The 27954-nt window shown below is 49.9% G+C and overlaps 2 protein-coding genes and 1 long non-coding RNA gene across 8 annotated transcripts; 2 read left to right on the forward strand and 1 right to left on the reverse strand.

The window, feature by feature from the left end:
- Positions 1-1118: 1118 nt before the first annotated feature.
- On the reverse strand, positions 1119-14562 carry LOC309330192. Its single transcript, XR_014151361.1, has 2 exons — positions 14278-14562; positions 1119-1664 (listed from the first exon to the last, which is right to left on the reverse strand). It is a non-coding gene; the product is annotated as an uncharacterized lncRNA (long non-coding RNA).
- On the forward strand, positions 4614-17650 carry LRRC71 (leucine rich repeat containing 71). Of its 6 annotated transcripts, none has more exons than XM_081841008.1 (16): positions 4614-5412; positions 9037-9155; positions 9424-9543; positions 10735-10875; positions 11006-11081; positions 11208-11282; positions 11949-12017; positions 12427-12586; positions 13600-13683; positions 13896-13985; positions 14569-14715; positions 15826-15931; positions 16040-16128; positions 16643-16751; positions 17054-17169; positions 17358-17650. In XM_081841008.1, the coding sequence occupies exons 2-16, from the start codon at positions 9062-9064 to the stop codon at positions 17481-17483; spliced, it is 1602 nt and encodes a 533-aa protein (XP_081697134.1). In that variant the 5' UTR covers positions 4614-5412; positions 9037-9061; the 3' UTR covers positions 17484-17650. The 6 variants fall into 6 exon arrangements, with proteins under 6 accessions (XP_081697134.1, XP_081697132.1, XP_081697131.1 ...); XM_081841005.1 differs by lacking the exon at positions 4614-5412 and adding an exon at positions 7933-8247 and having other exon boundaries at positions 12427-12562; XM_081841004.1 differs by lacking the exon at positions 4614-5412 and adding an exon at positions 7934-8247.
- Positions 17651-20240: 2590 nt separating this feature from the next.
- TRPT1 (tRNA phosphotransferase 1) lies at positions 20241-27934 on the forward strand. Its single transcript, XM_081843026.1, has 7 exons — positions 20241-21705; positions 22202-22283; positions 23260-23429; positions 23937-24111; positions 24933-24989; positions 25920-26030; positions 27432-27934. Exons 1-7 carry the CDS (start codon positions 21613-21615, stop codon positions 27491-27493), a joined length of 750 nt encoding a protein of 249 aa, XP_081699152.1. The 5' UTR covers positions 20241-21612; the 3' UTR covers positions 27494-27934.
- The last annotated feature ends 20 nt before the right edge of the window (positions 27935-27954 follow it).

Raw genomic sequence — 27954 nt, forward strand, 5'->3', positions numbered from 1 at the left:
TAAGCTGCTCTGAGCCCGGCCTTGGCTGGGGAGGGCGGGGTATAAATAAAAATTATTATTATTATTATTATTATTATTATTATTATTATTATTATTATTATTATCTTGAAGCCCTCATTTAGTGTTTTTTTCATTTGATCTTTCATAAATCTGTTTTATTCCATCACTTGCCTCTTCCTAGTCTATATAAGGGCTACTGATGGCTCCTAGTCACAATGTCTGTGCTTTGTCTCCACAGTCAGTGGGAGTAATGCTTCTGAATACCAGTTGCTGGAGACTGGGGCAGTGGCAGAGGGGTGGAGAGCACTCTTGTGTTCGGATCCTGTATTGAGGGTTTCCCTCAGGCATCTGGCTGGCCACTGTGAGAACAGGCTGCTGGACTAGACGGGCCACTGGCTTGATCCAGCAGAGGTCTTACGTTCTTCTGTTCCGATCTAAGTGATCTGGGGGTTGGGGGTGGGGAGGGGTATTTGGTAGGAAACCCAGGAAAGACCCAGCTCATAGTACAATTTGAAGTGAAAAGGTGGCACAGGGAAGAGTGAGCAGTGCTAGAAGACCTCAGAGCAAGGGGGTTGGCACAACACCCATCCCTTCCACCCGTCTGTCCCCCTGCAGCTTCACAGGAAAGGAAGTAAATTTATACAGTATGAAGGACAATTGCAAGCAATTAACAACACTGGCAGGACTTATTTAGGAAGACTTGTAATGTTGATTATATATACCTTTATACATATTGGTTAAATTTTTTGACAATGGAAAGGACATAAATGTAAAGAGGAAGTAGTATATAATGCTATGATATAAAAAAAGAATTACGGTAACCATGAGATGGGAGGGAGGGAGGTTGACAGTTTATTTGAACAAACTGTAGAAAAATATGAATGTATTTTAATAGTATAAAATGGAAACTTAATAAATATTATATTTTTTAAAAAGGAAAGGAAAGGAAGCTCATAGGAGGTGGCCCTAGGTCATCGCCTGTCAGGCATGGGGCAAGCAATCATGGCAAAAGCTTCCCTTTGCAAACATCCTCCAACTAGGCCATCACCACCATGCCTGCTTCCCAGAAATTACTCAAGCTCAGCCACAGATTTCTGACACAATGAAAAAGCTACACAGATGGGAGATTTCATTTCATTTTCTTAAAACGCACATAGACCTTTACAACTGAACATCAGAAAACACCTCCCAGCTTCCTCTGGCCGGACAACACCAACAAGGGCCCTGGTTCCAAGGCAGGGTCAAGATCCTAAAGTCCAGCGGCCTGTCTTTTTATTTTTTTATTTTTATTTTTATTTCAAAATGCCCATAGTTGGTCTTGAAGCCACCACAACTCCTGGGAGAGGTTGGGGGGGGGGGGGAGAGAGGAATGTTTGCAGGGTGGTGGTGTGTCACCAGCTCCTCCTCTTGGCCAGAGATGGTGGTAAAACAGTTGCTCTGGCAGGGGAATGGGATGTGTGGAACAGGGGTGGTGGTGAAAGTGGCTCCTCTTGGGGGGGGGGGTGGCTTCTCCTCTTGGTGGGATGCAGGGTGGGAGCTGCTTCTCTTGGTGGGGCAGGGTGGGAACAGTTTGAGTGGGGTAGAGGGAGCTCTGAGGGGTGGCTTGGACCAGAAGAATCTCCTTTCTGTCCCAGTGTACAATTTCTACAGGACTGCCTTCTGGCCTAGAAAAGAGAGAAGGAAGGTACTTTACAACTGCCAAATACAGCACAGCCACCAGTCTGACTCGCAATGGGAGTATCTCCCCACCCCACACCCCACAGGCTCCAGCTCCTGAAGGTATTTTTGAAGGTGGTGGGCTGCTTGATGTGCCTGCCTGCTCACCTTTTCATCACAGCACTGAGGTGAAAGCTCTCAATATTGGGGGGTGGTAGTGGTGTCAAGGATTTTTCAAAGACCTCTCCATTTGCTCTCTTCTCCAGCTTTGGGCCCTCAGCCACTTCTCTCTTTAGAGGAGCAGACCTGATACTCTAGGCTTGGACGCACCCCGCTTATTTGCTTTTGAGTCTAGGTGAACAGAGAGGGGCACTCTTGAACAGCACATGGGGATCAGGGTGAGGTGAGGACTTGCAATACTTACACAATGAAAATGAAAGTGGAAACCTCTTCAGTTTTCTCATCCTACATGAATGACTTGCTCTGGAAGAGCAGCTAGGAGATTGGCACCACTGGAGACCACCCTCTGTGCCTTCTTTGATTCTTTCCCCCAACACACACAGGCAGCTTCCACCAATTTGTTCTCTGGCTCTAGAGTCACATGATTCATACTCCCCCTCCATTTCAACCCATTAACCTGCCTTTCACAACTGAGGCCAAGTGCAGATGGGTCAGAACTTTGATAAGAGGAAGTGGAATGGAATACCAAGTCCTCCACATCCCCATTCCTTTGGCCTGCTAGAGCACCGTCCCACCCCTCAACTCCTTGCTTTCAGCCTGCTGAGCTTTTGTGAGAGCTGCTTGATGGTCTGGAAGATAATCTTGGGTGAGACATCTAGGGCCACTGCTGAACCTTTGAGGGAGGTGGGCAAAGCATCCTTCATACCCTCCACCTCTTCTGAGCAAGAGGAGACATTGTGGGGGTGGGGGGGTGGGGAGGAGAAAGAGAATTGTGAAGGGAAAAAAACCTGAATTACAGGAATCACATTATATGCCCAGCACCTCAGAGAACTCCCAGGAAGTACCAAGATGGGAGGGCAGAAAAAAGGGAGATATATCTAAGAGTCAAGCACTTGCAGATTAAATCTAAAAAGGTTTTAAGCAAGAACAATCTGCTTCCAGAAGGATCCACAGAGTCCCCTGCTCCTGTCCCATCATCCTCTTGTGATGTGTTCCCTTGCACTGTTGGATCAGGATCAGGAAGGTGGGTTAGTCTGCAGTTGCAGCTTGTCACAATACAAAAGGGTTGGTTTTTTTGCAGATGGGAAGCCATTGACAAGGATGGCTGAGATGGCACAAGCTAACTGTGTCCTCTGTCCCCCCCCCCAAAAAAAAATCCCAATGGGGAGCTCTCACAGGGACAGGCTTGCCTCCGGCATCTTGATACCACCCTTGGCCCTATTCCCCCGGCAAAAATCACCTATCTGCTTCAACTCTACCAGAGGGAGGGCAATCTGAGGGCAATCTCAGAGAAGATACACCTCCCCCATTAGCTATGGCCTCAACCGGCAGTCGCAGGCCCACCTTTCTGTGCCATTTTGTGGTGGCTGCCATCCCCTTCCAGGTGGAGGAGAACCCCCTGCATGTTTGCCAGCACCTCAAGGTAGCTCCTTGGAAGGAAGCACCTGCATCTCTGTGGGTGGGTGGGGAGGTGTATGGAAGATAACAAAACAGGACAGAGGGCTTCCTCCCGGATTTTGACCTCCAGCTCAATAACATTGGGACCTTCTTCTTAGGCAGGGTGGTGACTGGGAAACATTTTGCTGTGGGGGGAGGGGAAAAAGAAAGGCATTGGAGAGTCTAAACCAAAACAGCCACCCCATCGATGTCCAAAATGGGAAGAAGCCAATAGTGGGGAGGAGGGGTGCCAACAGAGAAGACCTTCCCTCTCTCCCTGGTCTTTTCAAAGGGAGAGGCAGGAAATGAGCAGGATACTCCCAGAATGCCTTGCAACCCTGTTGGATCTTCACTCCTTACGGGTGTGGGTGTGGGTGACTATCAGCCACTCACCAGAAGTCCCTAATCTCCTGCTTATCTTGCTTCTCTGCTCCAGGGTAGGGGAGACTGCACTATCCACCCATCAAGCTTCACCCACACCTCAGCAGCAAGCAGCAGAATAGCAACAAACACACAATACTGAAAAAGCAGGAAAATGTGGAAGATAAATATGCCACACCCGCACACAGAAAAGTCTGGTTCAAAATCTGATTGGTTTGTGACATAAGCCATGGCCGCCATCTGGAAGCCCGCTTGAAGTCCTGGGCTGTTCTCCCAAGACCCCTCAACCCTCTCCTTCCACCTCAGCAGTTTGACCATGAAGGGTACCCTTCGCTACCATCTTCTTCATCTACTCCCTCCTACCGAAAGGGGAAATGGGGTGGTTGGAAACAGCAGGTAAAAACCTTACATCTTCTTTTCAGAATATGTTGAAGCCACTAGCTCATAAATCTGAGGTCCTGGTTCAAAGGTGGAAATGATGAAGAGGACTCACACATTTGAATGGAGAAAAGAAACAAGATGGAGGAAGAGGCAACACGCCAGGGCTGCCTTGTTTAGCTCACAACCTTTAAACAAGGAAACATGGTTTTATGGTCTCCCTTTTCATCTGTCACGGTCCGGTTCACGGGTGATCAAAGTCCTAGCTGAGGACGTCGGGACCGGGGGCAAGATGGTGGGGTAGGAGCCGGAACGGGAGTCCAGGAGTCCGGAGGCCGAGGATCAGAGAGCTGGGAGTCAAGAAGCCAAGGGTTCGAGGGTCAGGAAGTAAGGAGTCATGGTCAAGGGTCTGAGGAGTCAAGGAACCAAACGCAGCAAGGTAGGGAACATGTTGCTGCGGCAAAGAGCTGAAGGGAAATGCTGACCTTATATTCCTTCCCAGCTCTTGCTACCAGGTGCTGTGAGTTACCAATCAGCCTCACCTGTGAGGCCGCACCTTGCCTCTTCAGAACAAACTTAGGAAGGCCCCAGTCCTGTTCACAGGGCCTGGCTCCTGCACGCACACCTGACATCATCCATGAGCAGGGCTGAACATCTACTTGTTGTCTGAAGAGCCCAGCACCCTCTTGCTGTGGCATTTTAGTACCAGCCTCACACCCTTTTGCTTCAGGAACACTAGCAGATCCTTGTACAGCAACGTATGCAGGTCTAACAGAAGCACAGATAGTGAGAGAGGTTGTTGTTAACCTGCTTCATGTATCCTGATGAGAACATTGAGTGCGTTTGGCTGCAGAATCAGGCCAAAGGCCCACCTAAGTCAGAGGAACAAAGGAAGCTGCCTATACCACTTCAGGCCATTGGCATCCATCTAGTTCAGTACTGTTGACACTGAATGGCAGCATTTATAAGTGCAATTGGTCTGTATGAGTTCACTTTCGTGAAATCTTTTTCTGGCTTCAAAAATAGGGTTAATGTACATTTTCCATGTTTGTGGGACTGACCCCCCCCCCCAGATGTATAATAATGTATAAACTGAATAATTTTGCAAACCATGGGGAGAGCTCAGTTTGAAACACTTGGTAATATTTGCCGGAGAATCCATCTGGTCCCAGTGATTTACCTGTCCTAAGGTGCTTAATAACATTAGTAACCACTTCCTGAGAAATTGAAGTGACCCTGCAATGCTCAAACCGGATTACAACGTCCCTTGGGAATTCACCTGCTCTGCTTTTCCCAGTTGGGACTCTATGAGCCCCCTCTAAATCCACTGAGGGCAGTGGATTATAAATGGAACCATATCCGCCCCTTCTGCTTTTTCAGGTAAACCACAATATTTAAGGTTTTCTGTCTGTCTCTGTCTGATTTTTCTTCTAGCTTAAGTTGCCTTTTGAAGCAGCTGAATTTCAGATTGATTTTCAAGGGCTGTATTCATAGCTTCATTAGATGTTTTGAAGATTTCCTTAAGGTCTCCCAATAGTGAGTCAAATCATCTTTCAAAGAAGACTAGAGCAATTGCCCAGTCTGAGGCTAACGCTTGTAGGATTCAGTTTATGTAAGCGCCTATGACACCCTGTCGCCCTCCATATTGAGAGCAGATTTCCCACCTTTTTGTTGTCCCAGGCCTCCCTTTGCCATTATAGAGTAGGCCTTGCGTGAGGCCTCAGAACAGATACTATTTTCTCCCTTAAATCAAGTTTTACAGTTTTGCTTTTTGGACCTTGAGCATTACCTTACTGGAGTTGTAAATTTCTGGGTGCCAAACCACTTTTTAAAGACCACTTGATGCATTTATTGTCCTGTGGCAATCAGAGACATTTTGATTCTTGGCTACCCATGCCCCTGCATTTCATTTCTATCCCACCATTTTCTAAGCAGCTCAAGGTGGTGTATATGGTCCTATGTCTTAACTGTTTATGTGGATGTGCAAACGCAGGAGGGTCCTCATGAATCATGCGACAGCTTTGGAAGTCAAGGGGCAGAAAAAGGCAGCATTTAAACGAGGGGAAGAGTAGTATAAAGCCAGGAACTCAGGCAGAGGGGGAAAGGGAGGCCATTTGAACTCTGTCACTGGTGGGTTGCTGATCTGTTCCAGAGAGGTGGTGTCCAGGTACTTCAAATAGTTGTCAGGCACTGCTTGTTTTCTACCTGCTTCACTGCCTCTTTTGCATACCAGAGAATCTCTTGGCATTTGTCCCAGACCGGGCAAAACCTCTTGTGATCCAAGGCCTACCCTCAGCAAAGAAGGTGCAGCGTGAGAGAGATGGGCTGACAGCTACTAGTGGTTTATTTTTATTTACCAAAAATCTGCAATCTGCTTTTGAAAAACGGGTGGTCCCAAAGCGATTCACCACACAAAGCAGAAACGTTGCATTTAAAAGCTCGCATTTAGAACAAACTGGTATTGTAAAATCAGATTTAGAAGCAGGCACAGGAGCCAGTCATAATGCAAAAAGATCCTTGTTTGCCGATACAAGAGTTGGTTCCTGAACAACACTTACACACTACAGGCACAGACCCACAGTGTGCTAATGCAAATGTGTGTGCATATTACATAAACACACAGCATCACCTACTTGCGTGCTGACATTTCACAGTAAGCCATGCTCAAAGCAGGTCACAACATTCAAAAGTTATTTACATAATAACAGTGCACAGTTCATTCAGCCAAGTGGATACTTTGGGGGGGGTCTGTATGTCTCTTTTCTCTGCATTGCTTTAAGAGACCCCCCCCAAAAAAAACATTATAACTGATTTCATGGAATAAGACCTGCACTCATTAGATCTGACACTCAGCCATGTCTGTGTGTGAAGATTGTGTTTTTGCTAATAAAGAGTTAACTTCAACTTTGAACGGTGTGATTTACTGACTGGCACGCTTTCTGACAATAGGTCTGGCCACCTCTCAATATATTTTGGCCAAACTCGGCATGAGGGTTCCTGAGGTGGGACTGGCAGTTGTCATTGATGTTTGGACACCAGCCATCATTTTAACTCAATATGGTGGACTGATAAGTCACTTTGGTATGACTTCACCTGTTTTATGGCATAGGCTAGGCTTCGTAAGATATCGTTGCTCAGCATAAGGGTTCCCAAGGATGGGGGCCAGTAGTTTTCATTGATGTTTGGATGCTGGGTGCCATTTTGATTCAAGATGACAGACCCAAACATGACTTTAGCCCTCTTGGGGCATAGGTTCAGCCACCAATCAAGACAGCATCACCAAATTCAGGATAAAGGTTCCTAAGGTGGAGTGGCAGTCTTCATTGACATTTGGATGTTGAGTACCATTTTGATTCAAAATGGCAGACTGAAATATGACTTTGGCATGACTTCCCTTGGTTTTTGGCATGATGAGTCCACACTCACAAATAACACTACTCATTTTAAAAACACTTTTTTGTTTTTGTTCCTACAAATCTGTGGGTGGCACTAGGCACTCCCTGCTAGTGTGTGTATGTGTGTAGGCTTCTAAGCAGAGTCAAATGGAAAGGATGGCGGGGGGGGGGGGGGAGATTTTAGGGAGAAAGTGTGGGTCTATCTCAGGGGTCAGCAAACGTTTTCAGCAGGGGGCTGGTCCACTGTCCCTCAGACCTTGTGGGGGGCCGGACTATATATATTTTTTTTTTGGGGGGGGGAATGAACGAATTCCTATGCCCCACAAATAACCCAGAGATGCATTTTAAATAAAAGCACACATTCTACTCATGTAAAAACATGCTGATTCCTGGACCATCTGCAGGCCAGATTTGGAAGGCGACTGGGCCGGATCCAGGACCCCGGGCCTTAGTTTGCCTAGCCATGTATTTATTCCCCCTCCACCCCATTCAGCTTGTATGAACAGGGGAGATGGGGGAACCTGTACTCTTGTCAGGCCCTTTGGGGAAGGGCTGGGAAGTGGGGGTCTCCTGCTCCGCCCCCCATGCCAAAAGTTTCCTTCCCCAACCACCTCTCCCCAGACCATAGCAAGCAGCACCCAGATCAAGCCCTTTTGGTGATAGGGGAGGTCAGGGAAAGCGGGAAAGGGAATATGCCTCTTTCTAGCTCTCTTCTCCCCACTGCAGGGGCCACAGGGCCCCGAAAGACCCTGGGGGAGCTTCACACGTGCCCGTTCCGCAGGCGTGGCGGCGGCGGCGCCCTTTGGCGAGCAGGTGACAGGTGGATGGAGGGGGATGCCTTGACTTTGGCCATCAGCGCTGCTCCTGCGCCCTCTAGTGGCAACGGGGCTTACTGCAGCCGCTTCGGCCCTGCCTCTTTCCCCGCCTAGCTGCTGCCGGGTTTTGGTTGCCACGGCGACCGCGGCCTACACAGCCGTGCGAGGCCTGAGCTGAGTTGAGGGAGGGGGCTGACCTCGATACTGATATACCGCTGTTACCTCTGAGGCGCGCGGGGGTGGGGTGAGGTGGGGGGGTGGGAAGAGGGTTCGTCACGTGGCCTTGGCAGGGAGACTCACCTTCTCCAATAAAAGTGGGCGCAGCCTCGCCTTAGAGAGCTTCAGCCTCCCTCTCAAATCCTGCCCCATCTCCCTTAGGGTCCTTCTTAATAAGTCGCCAGCACCCACTTTGAGGCCCCTCCTGCCCGTTAGGACTCCACCCCACATATCCCCATGGCTGACCGTCAATTGCTCCCTCTTTGTCCCGTTTCCAGACCCTCATAGGGACCCCCAACCCACTGCTACAGAAACCCCCTCCCCCGTTCAGCCAAGGAGAGAGCCTTCTGACAGAATTTTGAATCTAACAGATTCCCCCCTCCAGGGACCTCCAACATCTCAAAAAAATCAGTCATAATCTAAGGGCCTTGAAGCTCCCCCCCCCCAGTCTCTGTTGCTTCTCCCAGAATTCATTAATCCCCCCCCCCAGCCCTCACATCTTTCAGCTCTTGTCCCCATTCAGGGACCTTCACCCTCCACTTCCTGCAATCTCATGATTCGTTTCTTTGTCCTCACAGAGTCCTTTCCAGAGGGAGGGGCGCCATGGGGAAAAAAGGAGAGCGGGGGGCCAAGGACAAGGCTGCAGCCTTGGAAGAAGAAGCCAGGAATGCTGCCAGAAGGGCTGAACATGGGGAAGGTAGGAAGATCTACTCTGCCCCCCCCCCCATCTCTCATTCTGCTTTGACTCAGCCACGCTCTAGGGAAGTTTTCAATCTCATGATGATCCTGCGTGGCTGATAGATGGTGGCTTGCTGTGTTGAGTTCCACAGTTGAGCATGGATTGCATCTCAGCTCCACTCTACTCTAGCCACTAGCTGCCACCACCCACATACAATCTTAGGATCTGAATCCCAGCTGCTTGGTCTCTCTAAAGCCCTCCCGGGGCTTCTCCCCTTTCTTCACAGAGGAATACCAGTGCACAGGGATCCTGGAGCAGGATTTCTTGGAGCTCTGCACCCGGGCTGGATTCCAAGAGATCCCAAAAGTTACACTGAGGCCACACCCCAATTCTTTCGCTGTCCAGGGTGAGTGGTGCTCGTTCCTCTCAATAACTTCATTGAGCTTTACATCCTCTGTAATATTTCCCCACTTCACAATGAGGCACATGAGTTACAAATACTGGGGTTGGGGGTCAAGAGTTTAAGGCAGTTCTCGGTGCTATCTCCGCCGTCCCCTTGGAAGTTGCTACTTCTCTGCAGCACAATCCTGACAACAAACGAGTGCATCTTTGCTCAAATGCTGAACCTGGTAGCATTTTTCTTACAGTGCCTCAGTTACCAGCATAGGGGCAATCAACTCCATAAAGTATTATAAACATCCCAGGCATCTCCAAGTTGAGCTTGGAAAGATTCCTGAGAGCTGCTGACAGTCAGTAATTGCTAGAGGGACCGATGATCTGAGGCGCTTTAAGGCAGCTTCCTATGTCCCTGTTTAACTCAATTAGAACCATGAGGACTGGAGTTTATTTTTAGAAGAAAAGGAGTATCTCAGTGGCAGAGCATCTGCCTTGCAGAAAGGAAGCCAAAAATTCAATCCCCAATGGCACTTCCATGAAGGGCTGGGAAAGTCTTCTGGTCTGAAACCCTGGAGAGAACCATTATTGGTCAGTGAAGCCTGGATTGGGTTAGATGGACCTCAAAGGTCTGACTCAATACACTTCAGCTTCCTGTGTAAAGATGGCCATCTCTTGAAGCTATCTATACCTCCAAAATCCGTTTTCACAGAAGATGAGGCATGCACTTGATCAGCCTTCCCCCACATGGTGGCCTCCAGATCATGTTGGACTACAAATCCCATCAGCCTCAGCCAGCACACCCTGCGCCTGTCAGCCCCAGCATTGTATGGACATGCTGGCTAGAGCTGATAGAAGTTTAACATATGGAGGGCACCACGTTGGCAACAGTCACCTTTCCACAGACAGGTGGGTACAGACAGATGGGAGAGCAAAATTCTACCCTCTTGGGAATGGCCAGACCAAAGAGGCAGCTGCTCGATGGAGAGACATCAGATAAGGTGGAAGAGGCCAGGTAAGATTATCGCTGAGCAGAGAGGAGGCCATGTCTGGTCAATGAATCCAGAAGGGTTTGGTGCTCTGTAGGGTGCCAGCTTAGCTTCCCTCCTGGAACCATGTCTTGCTCCTTACGGACCCACGAGAGAAGCTGCCAGGCTCTTTCCTCCTTGTTGCTACCCTGGTGAGCTCTGACTTGTCTCCACAGAGGAGCCTGACCCACTGGCCGAGAGGGAGGGTCCCTACATCATTGCACAGATCCAGTGCAAGTATGCCTTCTTCCGCCCCACCATCCAGGTGGATTTGGAACATGAGGACCCCAAAACCACTAAGGAGATCTTCATCCGGAGTGAGTGAGGTGCTGTCCCTCTCCCTGGTCCACACAGACCTTCCGCCTCCCCTCTTTGTGCCCCCCTGAGCAGGGTGGGCTGGGGGCTTCAAGGCCAATGAAAGCCCCACCTGCTTTTCTCTGTCAGCAGACTGGAAAATTGAAGACAAGATGCTGGGTATCTTTGCCAAGTGCCTGCCAGCTCTTTCCCACCTCCAATCAATTCGGTGAGTGGCCCAAAGTCCTGGGGCAGGGGGCATGGCTTTCAGGCTAGTGGTTTACCCAACATCCTCCTGCAAAGGGGAATACTTCTCCTGAATTCCTAAGTTTCATCCACTCTGCTCTCCTTTCAGACTCTGGAAGGTTGGCCTGACAGACGTTACCTTCCTCTCTCTCCTCTCCATTGTGCCAACCTGCTCCACACTCAAGTAAGTCTTGGCTCAGGGCCTGTCAGGCCTCAGCCAGGGTCTCCTCCCCTCTGTCAAGTGATGAGGCAGCAGCCTGGGAGTCCAGAGGCAGACAGGATGGTCACTTGCAGCAGGCAGGAGCGAGGGCTGAGGCCCAGGCAAGGAGGAGGGCAACACATTTCTCGGACGGATGAACTGGCTGGAAGGCTGGGCTTTTAGGGGCCCAAGTGAGCCAGAATTGTAGGAATGGGGGCCAAGGCTGAGGTGGACCCCTTGGCACCACGGAGCTTTGGGCAGCCTGATGCCCTGAGATGCTGTTGGGCCCCCACCATCCATGATCCTTGACTGACCATTGGCCATGCTGGCTGCTGGGGCTGCTAGGAGTTGGAGCCCAACAACAACTGGAGGGCCACAGTTTGAGAAGAGATGGCTTAGCCAGCCAAGGTCACGGGAGATGGCAAATGCTGCTGGCATAGACAGGAAGGTGTTCAGTCTTGGCACCTACTTCCCGCCTGCAGAAATGCCCTGGTTACTTGATCCCACAAGCACCATCTTGATTTTTTCTTTTTAAAAATAAGATCAACAGTAGAATAATGGAAAGGGGCAAATGCCTGACAGTGGCTCATGTGCATTGGGTGGGCAGAGAAGGAGAGCATATCCACACCCCTCTTCTCCTTCTGCTTGCAGGACACTGGCCGTGGAGGGAAACCCTATGCGTGAGCGATTGTACCACAAGCTGGTTGCTGAAGAGACCAAGTGAGAACTCAGGGGATGCCTGGGGGGAGATTGGGAGTGGAAGACTGAGCTCTGGGTGTGTCTGGGGGAGGGCGTGTGCATGCATGTGTGCATGGAGGTCTCTTGCCTCTAGCATACACAGAGCCCAAAGGAAGGGAAGGACCACAGCTCAGCGGCATAGAATGTCCAAGGCCCAGTCCCCGGGGATGAGAAAAGATTCCTGCCTAAAACTCTGTAGAGCCACTCTGCCAGTCAGTCTTGACAATACTGAGCTAGATGGACCAGTGGTTTGACTTGGCATAAGGCAAGACAGGAGCCATAAAATATGTGTCTGGTGCAATTGCAGTAATCCAGGCCCTTTCTAGGGCAGCTGGGTGCCCAGTCCTGCTGAGAAGTGGCCTCTCCTTTCTTTCTTTTCCTCTCCTCTCAGCTTGGCCCACATTTCCCTCCGGAACAACGAGATCGATGACGAGGCGGCCTTACTGATTGGGCAGGCGCTTTCTTCTCTCAAGGGCTCAAACAAGAACCTTGCCTCCATCAACCTCAGCTATAACCACATCACAGATGTGGGTGCCGGCTACATCGCCGATGTGAGGAGGCCTGAGGCAGCTCTGCACCTAGGCAGGGGCCGAAGGATTCAGGGCCTACATTCTGCTCTTGGAGGTTCAGGGGAGGGAGGGTGACTTTCTCCGAAGAAAGCTAGGAGTGGGAGCTACTGGCAAGAGTGCTGTAGGGACAGACTGGGAGGTGGTTTAGAAATAGCATCCCAAGACTGAAGAGATGGGAGAGAGCGGTTTGTCAGGATGGAGGAAAGGCTCTTGGGAGTGCAGTTCCTCTGTCAGTTTACAGCTGACCACTGGCTCTTTGGTGATCCAGTAGCAGTTTGCCCTTTTTCCTTGGTGTGGCTGGAAAAGTCTCTGTTTGTAATTTTGGCGTAGTGAAAGCTCTTTGGTTCTCCTAGCCAGGCATGGCCAAACTTGGCCCCCCAGCTGTTTGGGGACTACAATTCCCATCATCCCTGACCACTGGTCCTGTTAAGCTAGGGGTAATGGGAGTTGTAGTCCCAAAACAGCTTGAGGGCCAAGTTTGGCCATGCCTTTGACCTAGGCAGAAGATGCCATTGGCTAAGGTGCCCTTTTTCCAAGGTAGCTTCCTTTGGCAAAAGGCAACTCACGTATTGGATTGGAATGCAGGAAAACAGGATCAGCAGTTGCTGACTCCCCATTGAAACAGACATGCAACTGTTATAGAAGGGCAGCCCTTGTGAGGCAGCTGCTGTTTTGAAAAGTCCAGTGGGAAGGCATCCTTGCTTTTCGCAACCCATTTGGACTGGCAGTGCTGCCTAGAATCACACTGGTGTACGTAGACAATTTCAACAGTGCTCACAGAACAAATTGGGAGTTTGCCCATCAGTATTTGGAAGCCTCGGAGAGTTGCATCCTCGACTTGGCCAGGGTGGTTGCAGTCCTGGGACTGCTCCGCACCCAGGGCCTTCTCTCCCTGAGAATGTGACCTTGCTCTCCTTCCAGTCCCTTGGCCTCCAGCCACTTAATCCCCCCCCCCATGCTTTTCCTTCCATGTCTTTCCGGCCCCTCCTGCGCAGGGCCTGCGGCTCAATCGTTCGCTGCTTTCCTTGTCACTGGCGCACAACCAGATCAAAGATGAAGGAGCCCTGAAGCTCGCAGAGGTCAGTCTGGCTGTGGCCCTTCAAGCGGTTCAGGAGGTTCCCCTTTTTGGGAATGGGATACGTGGGACAGGAGCCCTAATGGACAACATTGCTGCCTCCCTCCCTTCTGTAGCAGGCAGGCCTCTGCAGCCAGGGCAAGGAGAACAGCAAGTGGGTCCAGGGAGGGATGAATATCTCACCATCCCAACAGCCTTGCCCTGCTCACTCCACAGGTTCTCGGCCCGTTTGCCCTCACACACATGGAGGTGGTAGAGAGGAGGAGGCTTCTGCTGGAGAAGGAGGTCCAGGAAAGATGTCGCTTGGTAAGCAGGAAGGAGAGAAGTGCCAGAGGAAGTGGGGGGGGTGGATGAGTGGGCTCCAGAACCCCCCTCTCTAGGGCCTGAAAGTTTGCTGCAGAAGTTGGCTGTGCCCAGAGCTATTTGGCTTGCCTCTGCCATGGCCTCATAGAGAAACTGCCCACCAGCCCTAAATCTCTGGAACTGTTTCTTCTTGTTCTTGCACTTTTCGTTGCTTATTTTAGGATGAACCACAGTTGGTCATGTAGTGTTTATTATTATTATTATTAGATAAATTTTAAAAAGCTGTGAAACTTACCAGAAGTATGGGTGGAGAGGGACCACGAATGGCTGAACCAGCGTTCAGTTTGCTAGGATGCATGTCAGTCCTTCCATTTCCAAAGCCAGGCTCCCTCTATGGCTGCACCGCACATTGCAACTCTATCTCCCTTTCCCTCTGAGTCTCCTGCAATAAGTAACAGAGCTTGCGTAGTAGGAGACTACCCTGATCCATTTCTGCTGCCACTGGGCTGGGGAATCCGCACAGGGCCATTTCTGCCAAGAGGCTGCTATTCTTCTGAGCCGACTCTTTCCACTCCTCTCTCTCAAGCCACAGAGACATGCGGAACTGAAAAACGAGCGCCCCTCCAGCCACATGAGCAGCATAGCCCTCGATAAGCTGCAGACAGCCAAGACCACCAAAGCCACCACTAAGAAGAAGGAGAAGGAGAAGGAGAAGGAGAAGGAGAAGGAGAAAGTGAGAGCCCTGGAGCAAGCCAGGAGACAGTCTGAAATGAGGGGACCCTAGGAATGCTGTTTTGAAAGGCCTTGCCCTCACTGTGGTTGAGGGAGGCAGGGGGTAGTGGAGAGATGGGGTTTCCTTCTTGCCGGGAGGCTGATTCTCCTCCTCCTGTTTTTCTCCCATGGCTTCTGCCTCTGCTTCCAGAGGCTAGGCTGGGGACTGTTGGGTGCAAGTACTTTTCTGTGGTGGCTCCCCATTTGCACAGATAGCATCTCAGACAGGGGGAGAGCCTTTGGTCCTCCCTAGCCTTGACTGCTGCTTTTCACTTTTGCTTCCACTGACTCTTCATGTGCTTTGCCAACCTCATTTTCTGCTCTGCTGCTAATTGGTGTGGAAGCCATTTAGCCTGAAAGCCCCCTTGAGGCAGGATACAAATGAACCTGTCCTCCTCCTCCTCCTGAATGCTGCACCGTTTCCTCTTCCAGGAGAGGGCCTGCATCCCCCTCCCCGCCCCTGGTCCTTCCCTTCTAATGTCCCAGCCTCTAAATATAACCCCCTGACAACCATCCCCCCCCACCCACTTCTGCCGCTCTAATTAGCAAAGTGAAATATAAAACCTTTTCTACTTTCTTACTATCTCTCATTGGTTTTGTTTACTGCTTTGTGTCACACCTTCTAGTTGTGGAATTCACTTAGTAAGTGAAGGATGGAGGAAGCAGCAAGGCTGGGTTCCCAGTCTGGGATACATCCCCTTCCCCCTCCCCGATTATCTCAGCCCTGACCCCTTCTTCTTTCCCTTCCCACCAGCTCGTTTGGCTGAGGTGTGATTCTGGATGTGGGGTTGGATTTGAATAGGGTTGCAATATTTCAAAAAGTAAAAACCAGGACATGCCGAACTTTCTTGAGCTTTTTTGATTGACTCGCCTAAGATCCAAGACCAAGTGCCGCCTTTCTGAAATTCCCTCCGGATGTCAATTCCGCCTTTGAAATCCCAGTAATGTTCGGGAAAATCCGAACAAATAGCAGCCCTAGATTTGAACCATTTTTAGAGGGGTGGGGGAAGGGACTACGCACTACCTATTTATTAAAAAAAAACAACCAACCCCAACCTTCCCTTCTTTCTAGGAACTTCCTAAGAAGGATGACAAGGGCCAGGCCAGTGCAGCAACGGCTGCACCAGCAACACCAGCAGCTCAGTCCAAGAAGGAAGACTCCAAGCAGGCCAAGAAAGGTGCCCTCTTTCCTGCCATTTCCTCCCCCTCCCTATGGACTGTTTTCAGGCCTTCACTGGCACTCGCAAGGGCTGCTTGACCACAGCCTTCTTGATTTCCCCCCACAGCGGCTCCTCCTGCCGAACCGAAAGCCGCCCGCGGCAAAGGAGCAAAATCAGGCACCAAAGACAAACGGGCTCAAGTCATAGAAGTGGAGGTGAGGCTCATTCGAGCATCGTCCAGCTCAGCTCTTGACCTGGCTTAGTTCTTCAAGGAGGAAACTGGTAGCCCCAGCCCCTCACCCTTCCTTGACACCAAACAGCCAAACCTCAAGGCAAGGATCCTTCCCCTCCTCCTTTACACAGGGACCATCTATGGCCCTCCAGATTGTGTGTTTGGAGCCCAAAAGCAATAATGGCCAGTAGCCAGGGGTGGTGGGAGTTTCTTCTCTGCCCCATCCACACACCAGCCCTTCCAGCCTCACATGTTCGCACATTCGCAGAGTGTAGGAGAGGGCTGGGAAACATCTATGGCCTTCCCAGTGTTGCTGGACTGTAGCTCCCATCACTGTCATCATCCTTGACCGTCGGCCATGCCAGTTCCTGCCAGGAAGCATTGATGACCCCCTCCCCCATTACTCTAGAGTCAAGGACTTCAACAAGCTGTTGAATGGCTGCCATCTTTCCTACATGGTGCCTTCGCCTCACCAGCCTTTCTGTTTTCCTGGGCAGGTGATAGAGCCCACTGAGATGGTGAATCCGCTGCTGGAGCCAGCAGAGCACAGGGATGGGCAAGTCTTCCTGCCAGGCAACCGGGTCCTCATCTACTTGAACCTCATCCGTACGTCTCCCCTGGAGCAGCAGGGCCGGGCTGGGCCAGGCGGGGAGAAGAGGGTGACTCACCTAGCGGCTTTTTGTTGGGAGCCAAGGCCTTTCATGGGGCTCCTGACCAGCTGACCCAGCTGCTGTTGTTTCCTGATTTGTAGATGACTCTAAGCAGAGCCAAGTGCTTGGCCAGCTGTGCTGGCTCCATTCAGTTTCCAAGATGGGCTTGGAGAGGGTGGGGACGGGAGGAAGCACCTTCCGAACGGGGAGGGAGATCCTGAGCTTAATTCTCTTCTTTTGCTTCGTGCCCAAACTCAGGTAACCAAATCACAGAGAAGGGCTTGCAGGCCTTTCTGGTCGCCTTGGAGCAGCAGAGTGTTAGGGTGGCTCCTGGAGGCAAAGGGCCGATGGGCCTCCTGCGGCTGTCACTGGCGGTGAGTTTGGGGATGGGGATGAGGAAAATAGCTGAGCCTTTGGGGCCTGGTTCTCTTTCCATCTGAAACTTGCACCCTCCCTCCTTTATGGGATTGAGGATGAGCTGGGGAAGCCTTACTGGTACTGCAAGCTTTGCAGGTACCTGCCTCCCTCAATCCCTCACCTGGATCATTTAAAACTGTTTCAGAAAAACAACTATCCAGTGGACAGCAAGACCTATGCCAGGATCCAAGAGCTCATGTGGACACGTGACCCCATTCCCAGGTCAGGGACAGCGGCCAGGGTGGCAGAAGAGGAGACGGGGGCGGCGTAGAGCTTTAGCTGGAGAGCACACAAAAAATCCAGGATGATCCCACTGGCCTCCTCACAGTGCTCCTTGGATTCAAGCATCACTTGTCATTTGAACGCAGGGAGAGGGAGGAAACTGCTTCCCAACCCAATTCAAGAGAAGTGCAAATAAACCTGATGCTCATCTCCTCACTTAAGGGTGCAGGATCCTGTACTAATTTAGGGAAAGATTTCAGGGGGAGGAGTCACTCTGTGGATGAGAGGCAGAGAATTGACATAATGGGACTGCCAAGTCAGAGGGTCGTAGCAATATTTATCCTGCTGATAATGGAATTAGAGAACTCCAAATCCACCATCCCTGCCTGATAATATGCATAAAATCCAGGTTATGGAGTAAATAAGAGGCCTGACCTGCTAGGTTGACAACAGTTGGACTTGGGGACATCTAGGAGAGACCCCCTCCCCCCAAAATCATTGCTTTCTTGTGGCAGGATGGGGCAATCACTGGGCTGGGGGGATATGGCATGGCCACTAAGACCATGGTAATACCCACCCCAGCCTGCTGCACCCCATCCAACACACTCCACTCATCGCAATATTTTCCCCCTCACTTGCTGGACACACAGACTCCTCACACACAATGAGACCCCCAAAGCCCCCTCTCCCTTTGGGAAAGGGGAGGCTCTCAGAAGAGAACTGCCCCTTAGAGGAGTTTGCTACAAAGAGGCTCACCTTCCCCTGTTGGCGAGACCTGTCCAGCCCTCACTTCCCTCTACAGCATGTGCAGAAACCGCCTTCTTGACTGTTGGACCCCCTATTAGTCAATGCGCTAAAGTTGAGACCCATCAGCTACCTTTGCCTGGTTTAGCCGAACACTGGAAGCTGTTTCCCGGGTTGTGGATCCTGTTGGCTGCAGACGTCTTCTGGGAGCCACAGGGGAGAGCTGAGTGCAGGGTGCAGACCAAAGGTGGACAGACTATCTCAGAAAGAACACAGTGTGTCCTCCACCAGAGTGAATGGTGAGCAATGATTGGCTGAGAGTTTGAAGAGTGGTTTGAATGCTGGGAGGGAGTCGGTTGAGAGTCAGTTAGAGCCTGGAGATCAGAGAGGGAAGAGCTAGGGGTGGATGTGAAGCAGGGTTGGTTAGATGAGTGGCATAAGAATAGAATAATAGCCATGGTTAGAACTGTAATAAAGGGACAGATAAGATACTGGGACATTTGAAACTATATACTTGTGAACTCAGGCATCTGGAAGTCCTCATTCAGCTTTCTTTCATAAATCAGTTGTATTTTGCCAAATGCCTCTTCCTTGGCTACGTGAGGGTTGTTGACTTGTTCAGATAAAAAATTACCTATGGTGGCAGTGCAGATCAAGGGGGCGTTTTGTAGAATACACAGAAAAGGCCCAGCTCACCTTTAAAAATTGAAGAGGTGGCACAGTTCCAGAGCGACTCAGAGCAAGGAGGGTTGGCACAACACCAGCCCCCTGCAGTCTCACAGGAAAGGAAGCTCATTTGGAAGAGGGGCGGTGGCACCCCCAGATCCCCCCCTGCCGGGCCTGTGGCAACCAATCATGGCAGCAGCTTCATTTCACAAAGAGATGCCAACACCACAGCTGCTTCCCACAAGTTGATCAAACTTGGGCATTAATTTATGACAAAAGGAAAAAGCTACACAGACAGGAGAGCAAATTAATTAATATTGATTAATGAATGAAAACCCATTGAAAGGAAGAAAATGATCATTGGCTTTTAGCAGATTGAACAGCAGAAAAGTGCACATGCATACCCAGCAGCTGGTAAAGTTTCTTCCACTTTGGGACAGGAAACTAGGATTCCAGAAGGAGAGGTCAAAGTTAGAAACAGAATTGTTAGAACCCAATACTAAGAATTTGTCTAGAATGTATAATCTGCTGCTAAAATGGAACACACAGGATGAAACGGTTAAATCAGCTATGATTAAGTGGGCACAAGATATTGGTCATGATATTATGTTTGCTGACTGGGAGCAGTTATGGACCACAGGTATTAAATTCACGGCATGTAGTGCCTTAAAAGAGAATATAATGAAAATGATCTATAGGTGGTACATGACCCCAGTCAAGCTTGCAAAGATATATCATTTGCCCAATAACAACTGTTGGAAGTGTAATGAATGCGAAGGAACTTTTTATCATCTTTGGTGGACCTGCCCGAAGATTAAGGCCTACTGGGAAATGATCTATAATGAAATTAAGAAAATCCTTAAGTGGACATTTGCAAAGAAACCGGAGGCTTTTCTCTTGGGCATGGTAGGCCAAATGATTCCAAAGAAAGATAGAACATTTTTTATGTACGCAACAACAGCAGCAAGAATTCTTTTGGCAAAGTACTGGAAGACTAAAGAACTACCTACTCTGGAAGAATGGCAGACCAAGGTGACTGAATTTATGGGACTGGCAGAGATGACCGGCAGAATTCGTGACCAGAGGAGAGAGACAGTGGAAGAGGACTGGAAAAAATTTAAAATTTATCTTAAAAATTGTTGTAAAATTTCGGAATGTTAAGATGTCAAGGGATTTGATATAAAGAATTACAGCTGCAAAAATTTAAGCTTAAGAAAATTTTAAAGAGAATTAAATATAAAAATGGATGAAGGATTGCTAAAAAATTTTAAAACAAGGATGCAGTGAAGGGGAGGTATGGGGAAGTCGTGTTATGTTTGTTTGTTTTTTGTTTATGTTGTAAAATTAATAAAAATTATTTAAAAAAAAAAAAAAGTTTCTTCCACTTTGTTGGCATCCCCCTGCAAACGAGCTCTCCCCCCCCCCCGCCCAGTCTCAGGCTCCTTTACCCTTGGAATGACCTTCCATAGGCCAGTAGTAAAAAGCAGGATAAAGCACACAAAAGGAGGCTCAAAAGGAAGGTGGACAGTGCCACCTCATGGTCGCCCAGCACCTTTATTCCTGGACTGAGTTGTGCATGCTCACTCATTGCACACAAGTGCACACGCACACACACACACTACAATCTCATTGGAGAAGTGAAATCTTACAAAAACAGTTCTTTATTGCAACTTTCAGTAGCTTGGGAGTGCTCCTGGATCCGACAGTGTCACTTGAAGCTCAGGTGGCCTCAGAGGCTCGAGGGAGTGTTTCCAAACTATGGCTGGTTCGTGTGACTTGGCCACAGGACTCCATGCTCTGATAACTTCCAGGATGGATTACTGTAAAGTGTTGTGCGTGGGACTGCCCTTGAAGACACTTCAGACTGCGCCCAGGGGTGTTTTGCTGCTGGAGGCAAAACCCCCTGTGCCTGCCCCACCTCGGCCCTCACCACTGCCAGGCGCTCATTGTTGCCAGCAGTTTGCCACCTCCTGTGCCTTGACCCTGATGGTACGCCCATGAATGGCAGCGCACTCCTCCACTCTCCCCTGAGCTACCCCAAAAAAGTTGAGCAGGACAAAGATGGCAGCAAGTAGAGGAGCATGCCGCTAGGGTCAAGGAGGTGGTGGTAAACACCTGGCAGTGGTGTGATGGGTCAGTGCACCTGGCTGTTAAAACCAGAAGGTTAGTAGTTCAAGCCCACCCAGGGATGGCTATGGGCAAGATTCCTGCTTTGCAGGGGGTTGGACTAGATGACCCTCGGGGTCCCTTCCAACTCTACAATTCTAAGCTGCCTTATACCAAGTCGGACCCCTTGGTCCATCCTGCTCCCACATCGCCTGCACTGGCTGGCAGCGTTTCAGACAGGGAATTGCCAGGGATTGAACCTGGGACCTGCCGCATGCAAAACAGATGCTCTACCACTGAGCTGCGTCTCTTGCCTGTAGAAAAAGAGACCATATAAGTAACAGCTTTTAGGTGGGGAGTAGGAACTACAACTCCCAGAAGTCTGTGCGGTCCGTCGTGCTCGCTGACTCTTAAGGACGTCAAGGTTTCCTCCTGAGCGCCGCTCGCACTTCGGGAGCGTGTCGTTTAGGGAACTGGGGAGGGAGGCGGTGTTGAGATTCGAAGTGGAGTCCTGGGAAAGACAGGGGAGAAGAGAGAAAACTGGGGAAGCTGCAGTAAGTAACTGGCATGGGGAAATAAGGATTTTGGAAAACAGGTACAGTAGTTTCAACGCCCCCAGCCAACTACCCGTGGGGTTTCTGGATTTTTGAGTCATCATCATTATGGATGGAGAAGCACCAGATGCTGGGGAGCGTCTGCAAAATCCTCCCAGAAGAGGCAGAAAACACGGAAACCGGAGGAGTCACAGAGATCAGGTAAAAATACAATAGCCTTGTTAGTTGTAGCCCACCTTGGGAGGATACCATTTTCCTGTACTCCTTTTAAAAAATAAAATGAAAGAGCTGCTTAGAAGGGAGAATTCTAAGACTGGCAACTTCTCCCATTTCCTTGCAACCTCTAGTGAATTTTTTGCACCTGTGCCAACTTTTTAAGATACTCCAGCCCTGGAAAAGGAGGGTCTCTGGAGGACAGGATTGGCCCTGCCCTCCACCTCTCCTATAACTGCAGCCTGCAACAGTGTCTGAGGCCAACAGCATCTGCAGGGCACAGTATTGGCTCCTGCCTACCCCAGGCTAGGGCTGAGAAGACCCAGGAACAATTCCTTCAACCATGAAATTCACTTTACTGGGTTGTTGGGGGAATCCGCACAATGTATGTTTCCTTGTGCTCTCTGCAGAAAATTGGGAGCATAAAATGTAAAAAAAAATGAATATTCGCCCTCTCACTGTTTGTCTCCAAACTTTGTTTCAGGATGCAGGTGTTCGCCTCTCCAAGGCTCTTTCTTATGTGCTGCGCCATGGGGCAGAGAAGTTGGGGCTACAGATGGGGCTTGGTGAGTGTTACTGCCCTTCCACTCCCCACAACACTGCCTGGGAAAAAGAAAAGAAAAAAAACCTTCACCTGCTCCTGTTCTGCCAGCCACAGGACAGTTAAAGGCAGAAGAGCCCTGCCAAAAGGAAAAGCTGGCAACCCTCAAATGTGTCATTTTTAAAAAAACTGGAAGCCATTTATTGGTGGAGCAGCTTCTAAAGAAAACCTTGCCTAAAGCCCTGTTCAGATGAACCACCCACCCACTCACCAGCCCAGCTGGAATCAATTTGGGACAAACCCTGGCCCTCTGAGCAGGGAGGAAATTTTTGCGATGAGTTCCCTGCAGAGCACAGGTGAATTGAGCAGTAGAGCCAAGTTGCAGGGGAAGAGAATTTAATTAAATCTGGAATGGGGAATCTGGTTCATCCCAAGGGCCGCTTTTCCATTTGGGAAACCTTCCGAGGGCCACATGCCAATGGTGGGCGGGGCCAGAGGCACATGTGGGCGGAGCAATAAATGCACATTTTGCTCTTGTACTTGCGGCTCTACACATTTCTACACATACACTCAACCCCACCACTATTTTCTGTCTTCTATCCAGACAAGCGAGAGGCATTATCAGAGTTCAAGGACACATTTCAGTCAGCCCCAAAAAGAGAGAGGCGGGGGTGGCCTGGGGAGAGTTCTGAGGGCCACATAGAACGTCCTGCAGGGCCACATTCAGGCCCTGGGCCTGGGGTTACCCACTCTTGAATTAAACTTTTAAAAATGGATTTACCTTTGGTTTCTCGAGCTGCTCTAGCATTTGGCACCGCCCTGAATTATAATTGCACCTGTTGCTCCGTTATGCTCCATTCTCACTATTAACGTTGTGGGGAATTTATTTAAAAGCTTTCTACATTTTTAGCCATGCTTTTCTCACCTCAGTCCAGCTAGCTGGCTTGACAGCGCTGTCAAAGAAGGGAGTTCTTAAACGTTTTGTTCTTCCCAAACTGCAGATGGCTTCGTGGATGTGTCGGAGGTTCTTCATCTGCCACAATTTAAGGCTTGGACCCTGGAAGACGTGCAGCGCGTTGTGGAGACAAATGAAAAGCAGCGCTTTGCTCTACGCCCCCACCCTTCCAGCGGGCAGCTCCAGATCCGTGCCAATCAAGGGCACTCACTGCAGGTGGGGAAAAGGGTGAAGGAGTTGTCATATATGGGAACAAAAAACGGGAATGAGCTCCAATTCCATGCTAAATGCCAATGTGGTATTAGCCTGAGTTTCTAGCCCTTATGAGTTGTGGAGTGAGGAACCTTGGGGCTTCCAGGCCTCTGTATCTGGCCCTTGAAACTTTAGACAGCCCTGTTTTATATTTTTGAATGTTTTTGCCTGTTTGGAATGTGCCTGTGAACTATTGAGTTCCTGAATATCGAGGGGTGTTTGTGAGGGTGCATAGGAACTAGCCTACCATGCCAGGATATAATTTATATTTGTTGCTCTGCTCACTTTCACCTCTAACCCAGCCCATCACTGGCATGTGGCCCCCAGAAGGTTGCCCCAAAAGGAATGTGGCCCCTGGGCTGAAAAGGGCTCCCTGCTAGCCCCTTCCTTATGGCAGCAAACTTGAAAGTATGTGGGCTCCCTCAGGTAAAACCTCATAAACTGACCATTAATGTTCCATGAACACACCAGGTGTCTGAACTGGAGTTGATCCCACTACTGGACCCACGGGATTTCCCAGAGGTTGTGGCCCATGGCACCTATCTGCGCCACTGGCCAGGAATTCGCCGCAGTGGCCTCTCACGGATGGGAAGGACGCACATCCATTTAGCGCCAGGGTTGCCGGGGGATGGAGCTGTCCGGAGTGGTGAGCATACTGTTCCTCGTGTTGCAAACCTGTGGCCTGCAGTGCCCCAACTCCCATCCCAAAGCAGAGAAAGAAAAATACCTGGCTGTGAATTGAGATTTTTGCCTAAGGACCTTCTCTGGCCGGTTGGGTTGGGGGACTTCTCTGCCCAGGAAGCTCCCTTAAACCACATCAGACCATTGGTCAATCCGGAACAATATTGTCTAACCAGCAGTGGGGAAGCTGTGACCCACAAGCCTCATCAGGTCTGCCAGGCCTTTGGATTTGGCCTGCATCCTGGAACTCATTTGTACTACACATTTAAAGCAGTACAGTGGTACCTCGGGTTAAGTACTTAATTCGTTTGAGGTCCGTACTTAACCTGAAACTGTTCTTAACCTGAAGCACCACTTTAGCTAATGGGGCCTCCTGCTGCTGATGCGCCGCCGGAGCCCAATTTCTGTTCTCATCCTGAAGCAAAGTTCTTAACCTGAAGCACTATTTTTGGGTTAGCAGAGTGTGTAACCTGAAGCGTATGCAACCTGAAGCGTATGTAACCCGAGGTACCACTGTACTGCACCGCTTTCAACAGTCACGGCTTCTCCCAAAGAATTCTGGGAAATGTGGTTTGTTATAGCTGTTTCATTGCTGCTAGAAGACCCCGTTCCGCTCACAGAGCTCCAATTCCCAGAGCGCCCTCCAGGAAAAAAGATTGATTGTTTAACCATTCTGAGAATTGTAGCTCTGCGGCAAAGATCAGAAAAAGAGGGACTGTCTCCATTAAAGAGACATGACGGGAGTGGATAACAGAGGCCCTTAAATTTGTTGTTTTTCCTTTCTAGGAATGAGAAGCAACTGTGACGTGGCTATAGTCATTGATGTCGCCAGGGCTCTGGCCGGTAAGTGGAAAGGAACTAGAGACTGTGTGGGTTGTACGCATTCTCTCCCTATGGTGCTAGACTCCAGCTCCAAGCATCCATGCCCGTTGGGCAGCCTGGTGGGGCTGATGGGAGTTGGAGAGCTGCAGACTCCCCTCCCTCTCCTGTAGGTCAAAGGAGGAATAGGACAAGCAACCCTCTAACACAATCCCCCACCCCTTTGCTTGCCGCCTGCTCAAAAGGAGGGTTTGTAATGGGGCTGGCACCATAGGGCAGCTCCCTGGGAGGGACCACTGCTGACCTCACACAGAGACCCAGTGAGCACCCTCTTCATCAGATGAGCACTGTCCCTTTAGAGAAGCAATTAGTTAACTGACATTTCCCATAGCCCCATAGTCTGCTGCCGTGCTGGCTGTTCTTGTCATAACACTTTGTTGTTAAGAAACGGGACTGGGTTGCTGAAGGGTGTCACACTGGGGCCAGGGACACTGGGAGACTGATCTCACTGCTTGCTAGGATGAATGACATGGGAAGGGAGAGACCAGCCTGGCTGCTACCCATCATACAGCAAAAGTGTAGCTGCAGGGAGCCTGCTTCTTCCCCTCCCCACCAGAAAGAACTCTTGTAAGAATGTTGTGATTCAGAACTAGCATCCGATTTTGCTCTCCTTGCCCTCAGGCTTACAATCTTGCTCTTTATCATTGTAAGCAAGTTTGCTGCTCTGGGTGCCCCCCTTTTTTTTTATCCAACAAGTGGTGTAAAACTACCTTGAATAAATGAATGGAATCCAAGCATCCTAAATCCTAGGGGGCCTTCCTCCCAGCCAGCAAACCCCTCTCTGGAATGGACTCCAGACTTGCCTGTCATTCATCTCGCACCACGCTATAGGGCAGGGTGAGGAAGTGGTTCTGGGCTGAACTGTCTCACACCTGTGAAATGTCTTCTCTGCAGATGGAATCAAGTTTTACTGCTCGGCTAATGAAGTGATCCTCACTCCTGGCGATGCCAATGGGCTGCTGCTCCCCTGCTACTTCATGGAGGCCCTACAGCTCAAACCTAGGCGTGAGTTGGGCAGCCTGCCTCTTGCCACTCTGGCCCGGGAGTGCTTGGGCAGCTTGTCATTCATGCTGCTGCAAAACCCAGAACTTTTGAGGCGTGCTGGGTGGGCTTGGGGGAGAATGAATGAATTTTACACAAATCTCGTGAAGGATTTACTGTATTTTTCTCACCATAGGGCGCACCGGACCATAGGGCGCACCCAGTTTTTAGGGGGGGAAATCATGGAAAAAAATATTTCCCGCCCCCCCAGCCCCAAAGAGCAGCGTACAGGCTGCATACAACCTCTCCTTGCCGGAGAGGTTGCGCGCAGCTATGGAAGAAGGCAAGGCAGCGAGCGGGATGGATCCCGCTCGCTGCTTTGGCTTCCCCTTTAGCCCCGTGCAGCCTCTCCTTGCCGGGAGACGCTGCGCAGGGCTAAAGAAGCCATAGCCCCGTGCAGCCTCTCCCTGCTGGAGGGGTTGCGCGTGGCTATGGCAGAAGCCTGCATTTGCTCCATAGGACGCACACACATTTCCCCTCAAGTTTTGGAGGGGGGAAACTGCGTCCAATAGAGCGAAAAATACGGTAGTTGCAGCTGCATTGAATTAGCACTTCAAGGTCCAGCTTGCTCTAACCCACAAGCCCTGCAGTGCTGCCTTTCTGGGCTGAGATCACAACCAGAGTCCTGCACATGTTGTTCTCTAAACCCACAACCCTTGCCAATACAAACCTCCCTGGAAGCCCTGGCAATCGCAAGTACTTGTGCATGACATAGTTGCTATCTCACAAGATTGTCAAGGGGGTTGCCCTGTCCATCTGTCAAAATTCCAAATTCCTGCACTCTGCTGCTGAGGTGGGCAGTGGCGGTGGCAGCACCAGAGTAGGATGGTTTCTGAGGAGCCGCTGTGGCCTGTTGTGATTGTTCTGCTGCAGCTTGTTTGGGCCTCCAATGCAGCTGCGATGGGCCAGCAGCTCTTGGAAGGCTAGCATCACTCTGCAGGCTACAGCACCACCTGTTGGCAGCCAAGCAAACAGTTGCATGACAACAACCCTAAGCAAATACAAAACGGGAGAAGATTCCCACCCTTCCCCAAGCAGCTCAGGGCAGCATGCATCGTTCTCTCCCCTTGCCCACTCTTGTCTTCACAATCTTGTGACATAGGTCAGCCTGAGAGAGAGAGAACACAAATGAACATGACTGGCCAAAAATCCCCCAGTGAACTTCATGACTGGGATTGAATCTGGATGTCCCTAGCATTATAGCTACTAAGCCCAATTGCCTTTGTACATCCTCAGGACCACTTTTGTTTCATGTTCCTGCAACATGCCTTGCAACTAAAAATCAGGAGTGGAGGCTGTAATCTCTATACTGGGTGCTCAATGCTTTTATGGGGAGTCACACCATGTGCTTTTTTTGTCCCCCAGGGTGTGTGTTGTCCCTCAACTGTCCTGATCCTGAGCCACTGGATGCATCTACCTCTACGTAATTTATGTCACTTACATTCATTTCAATGTAAAGCCCTTATCCAAACACTTAAAAAGAAAAGCAACTGATTACATATTGTTTGAAGTGATGATGTGAACAAAATACTGATTGTATTCGCTCAACTGATTTCCATGCCAGACCACAGAGGAACTGTAGCAATTTCTGCTTTTCTGTTTCCATTGTACTTCTTTGGCATCCCTTTTCCTTGTTGGGAATTTTATTTTTTGCTTTTTTTGGCTTTTCTCCAGCCTGCTGCTACCTCTCCATTATGTCTGGGTGGTGCTGTTTTGGCAGCGTAAGCATCAGTACTCAAATCTGAACACAGAGAGCAGAGTGAATTATTCTCATCATCCACCTGGAAAGCAAGAAACAGAACAAAACAAAAGAGAAAAACCAAGGATAGACTACCCATAAATGAGGCAGATATTGTTTTTCAGGTGAACAGTGAGATGATATGTTTAT

This window comes from Podarcis erhardii (genome assembly GCF_964252035.2).
Source record: "Podarcis erhardii genome assembly, chromosome: 15".
Lineage (NCBI taxonomy): Eukaryota > Metazoa > Chordata > Lepidosauria > Squamata > Lacertidae > Podarcis > Podarcis erhardii.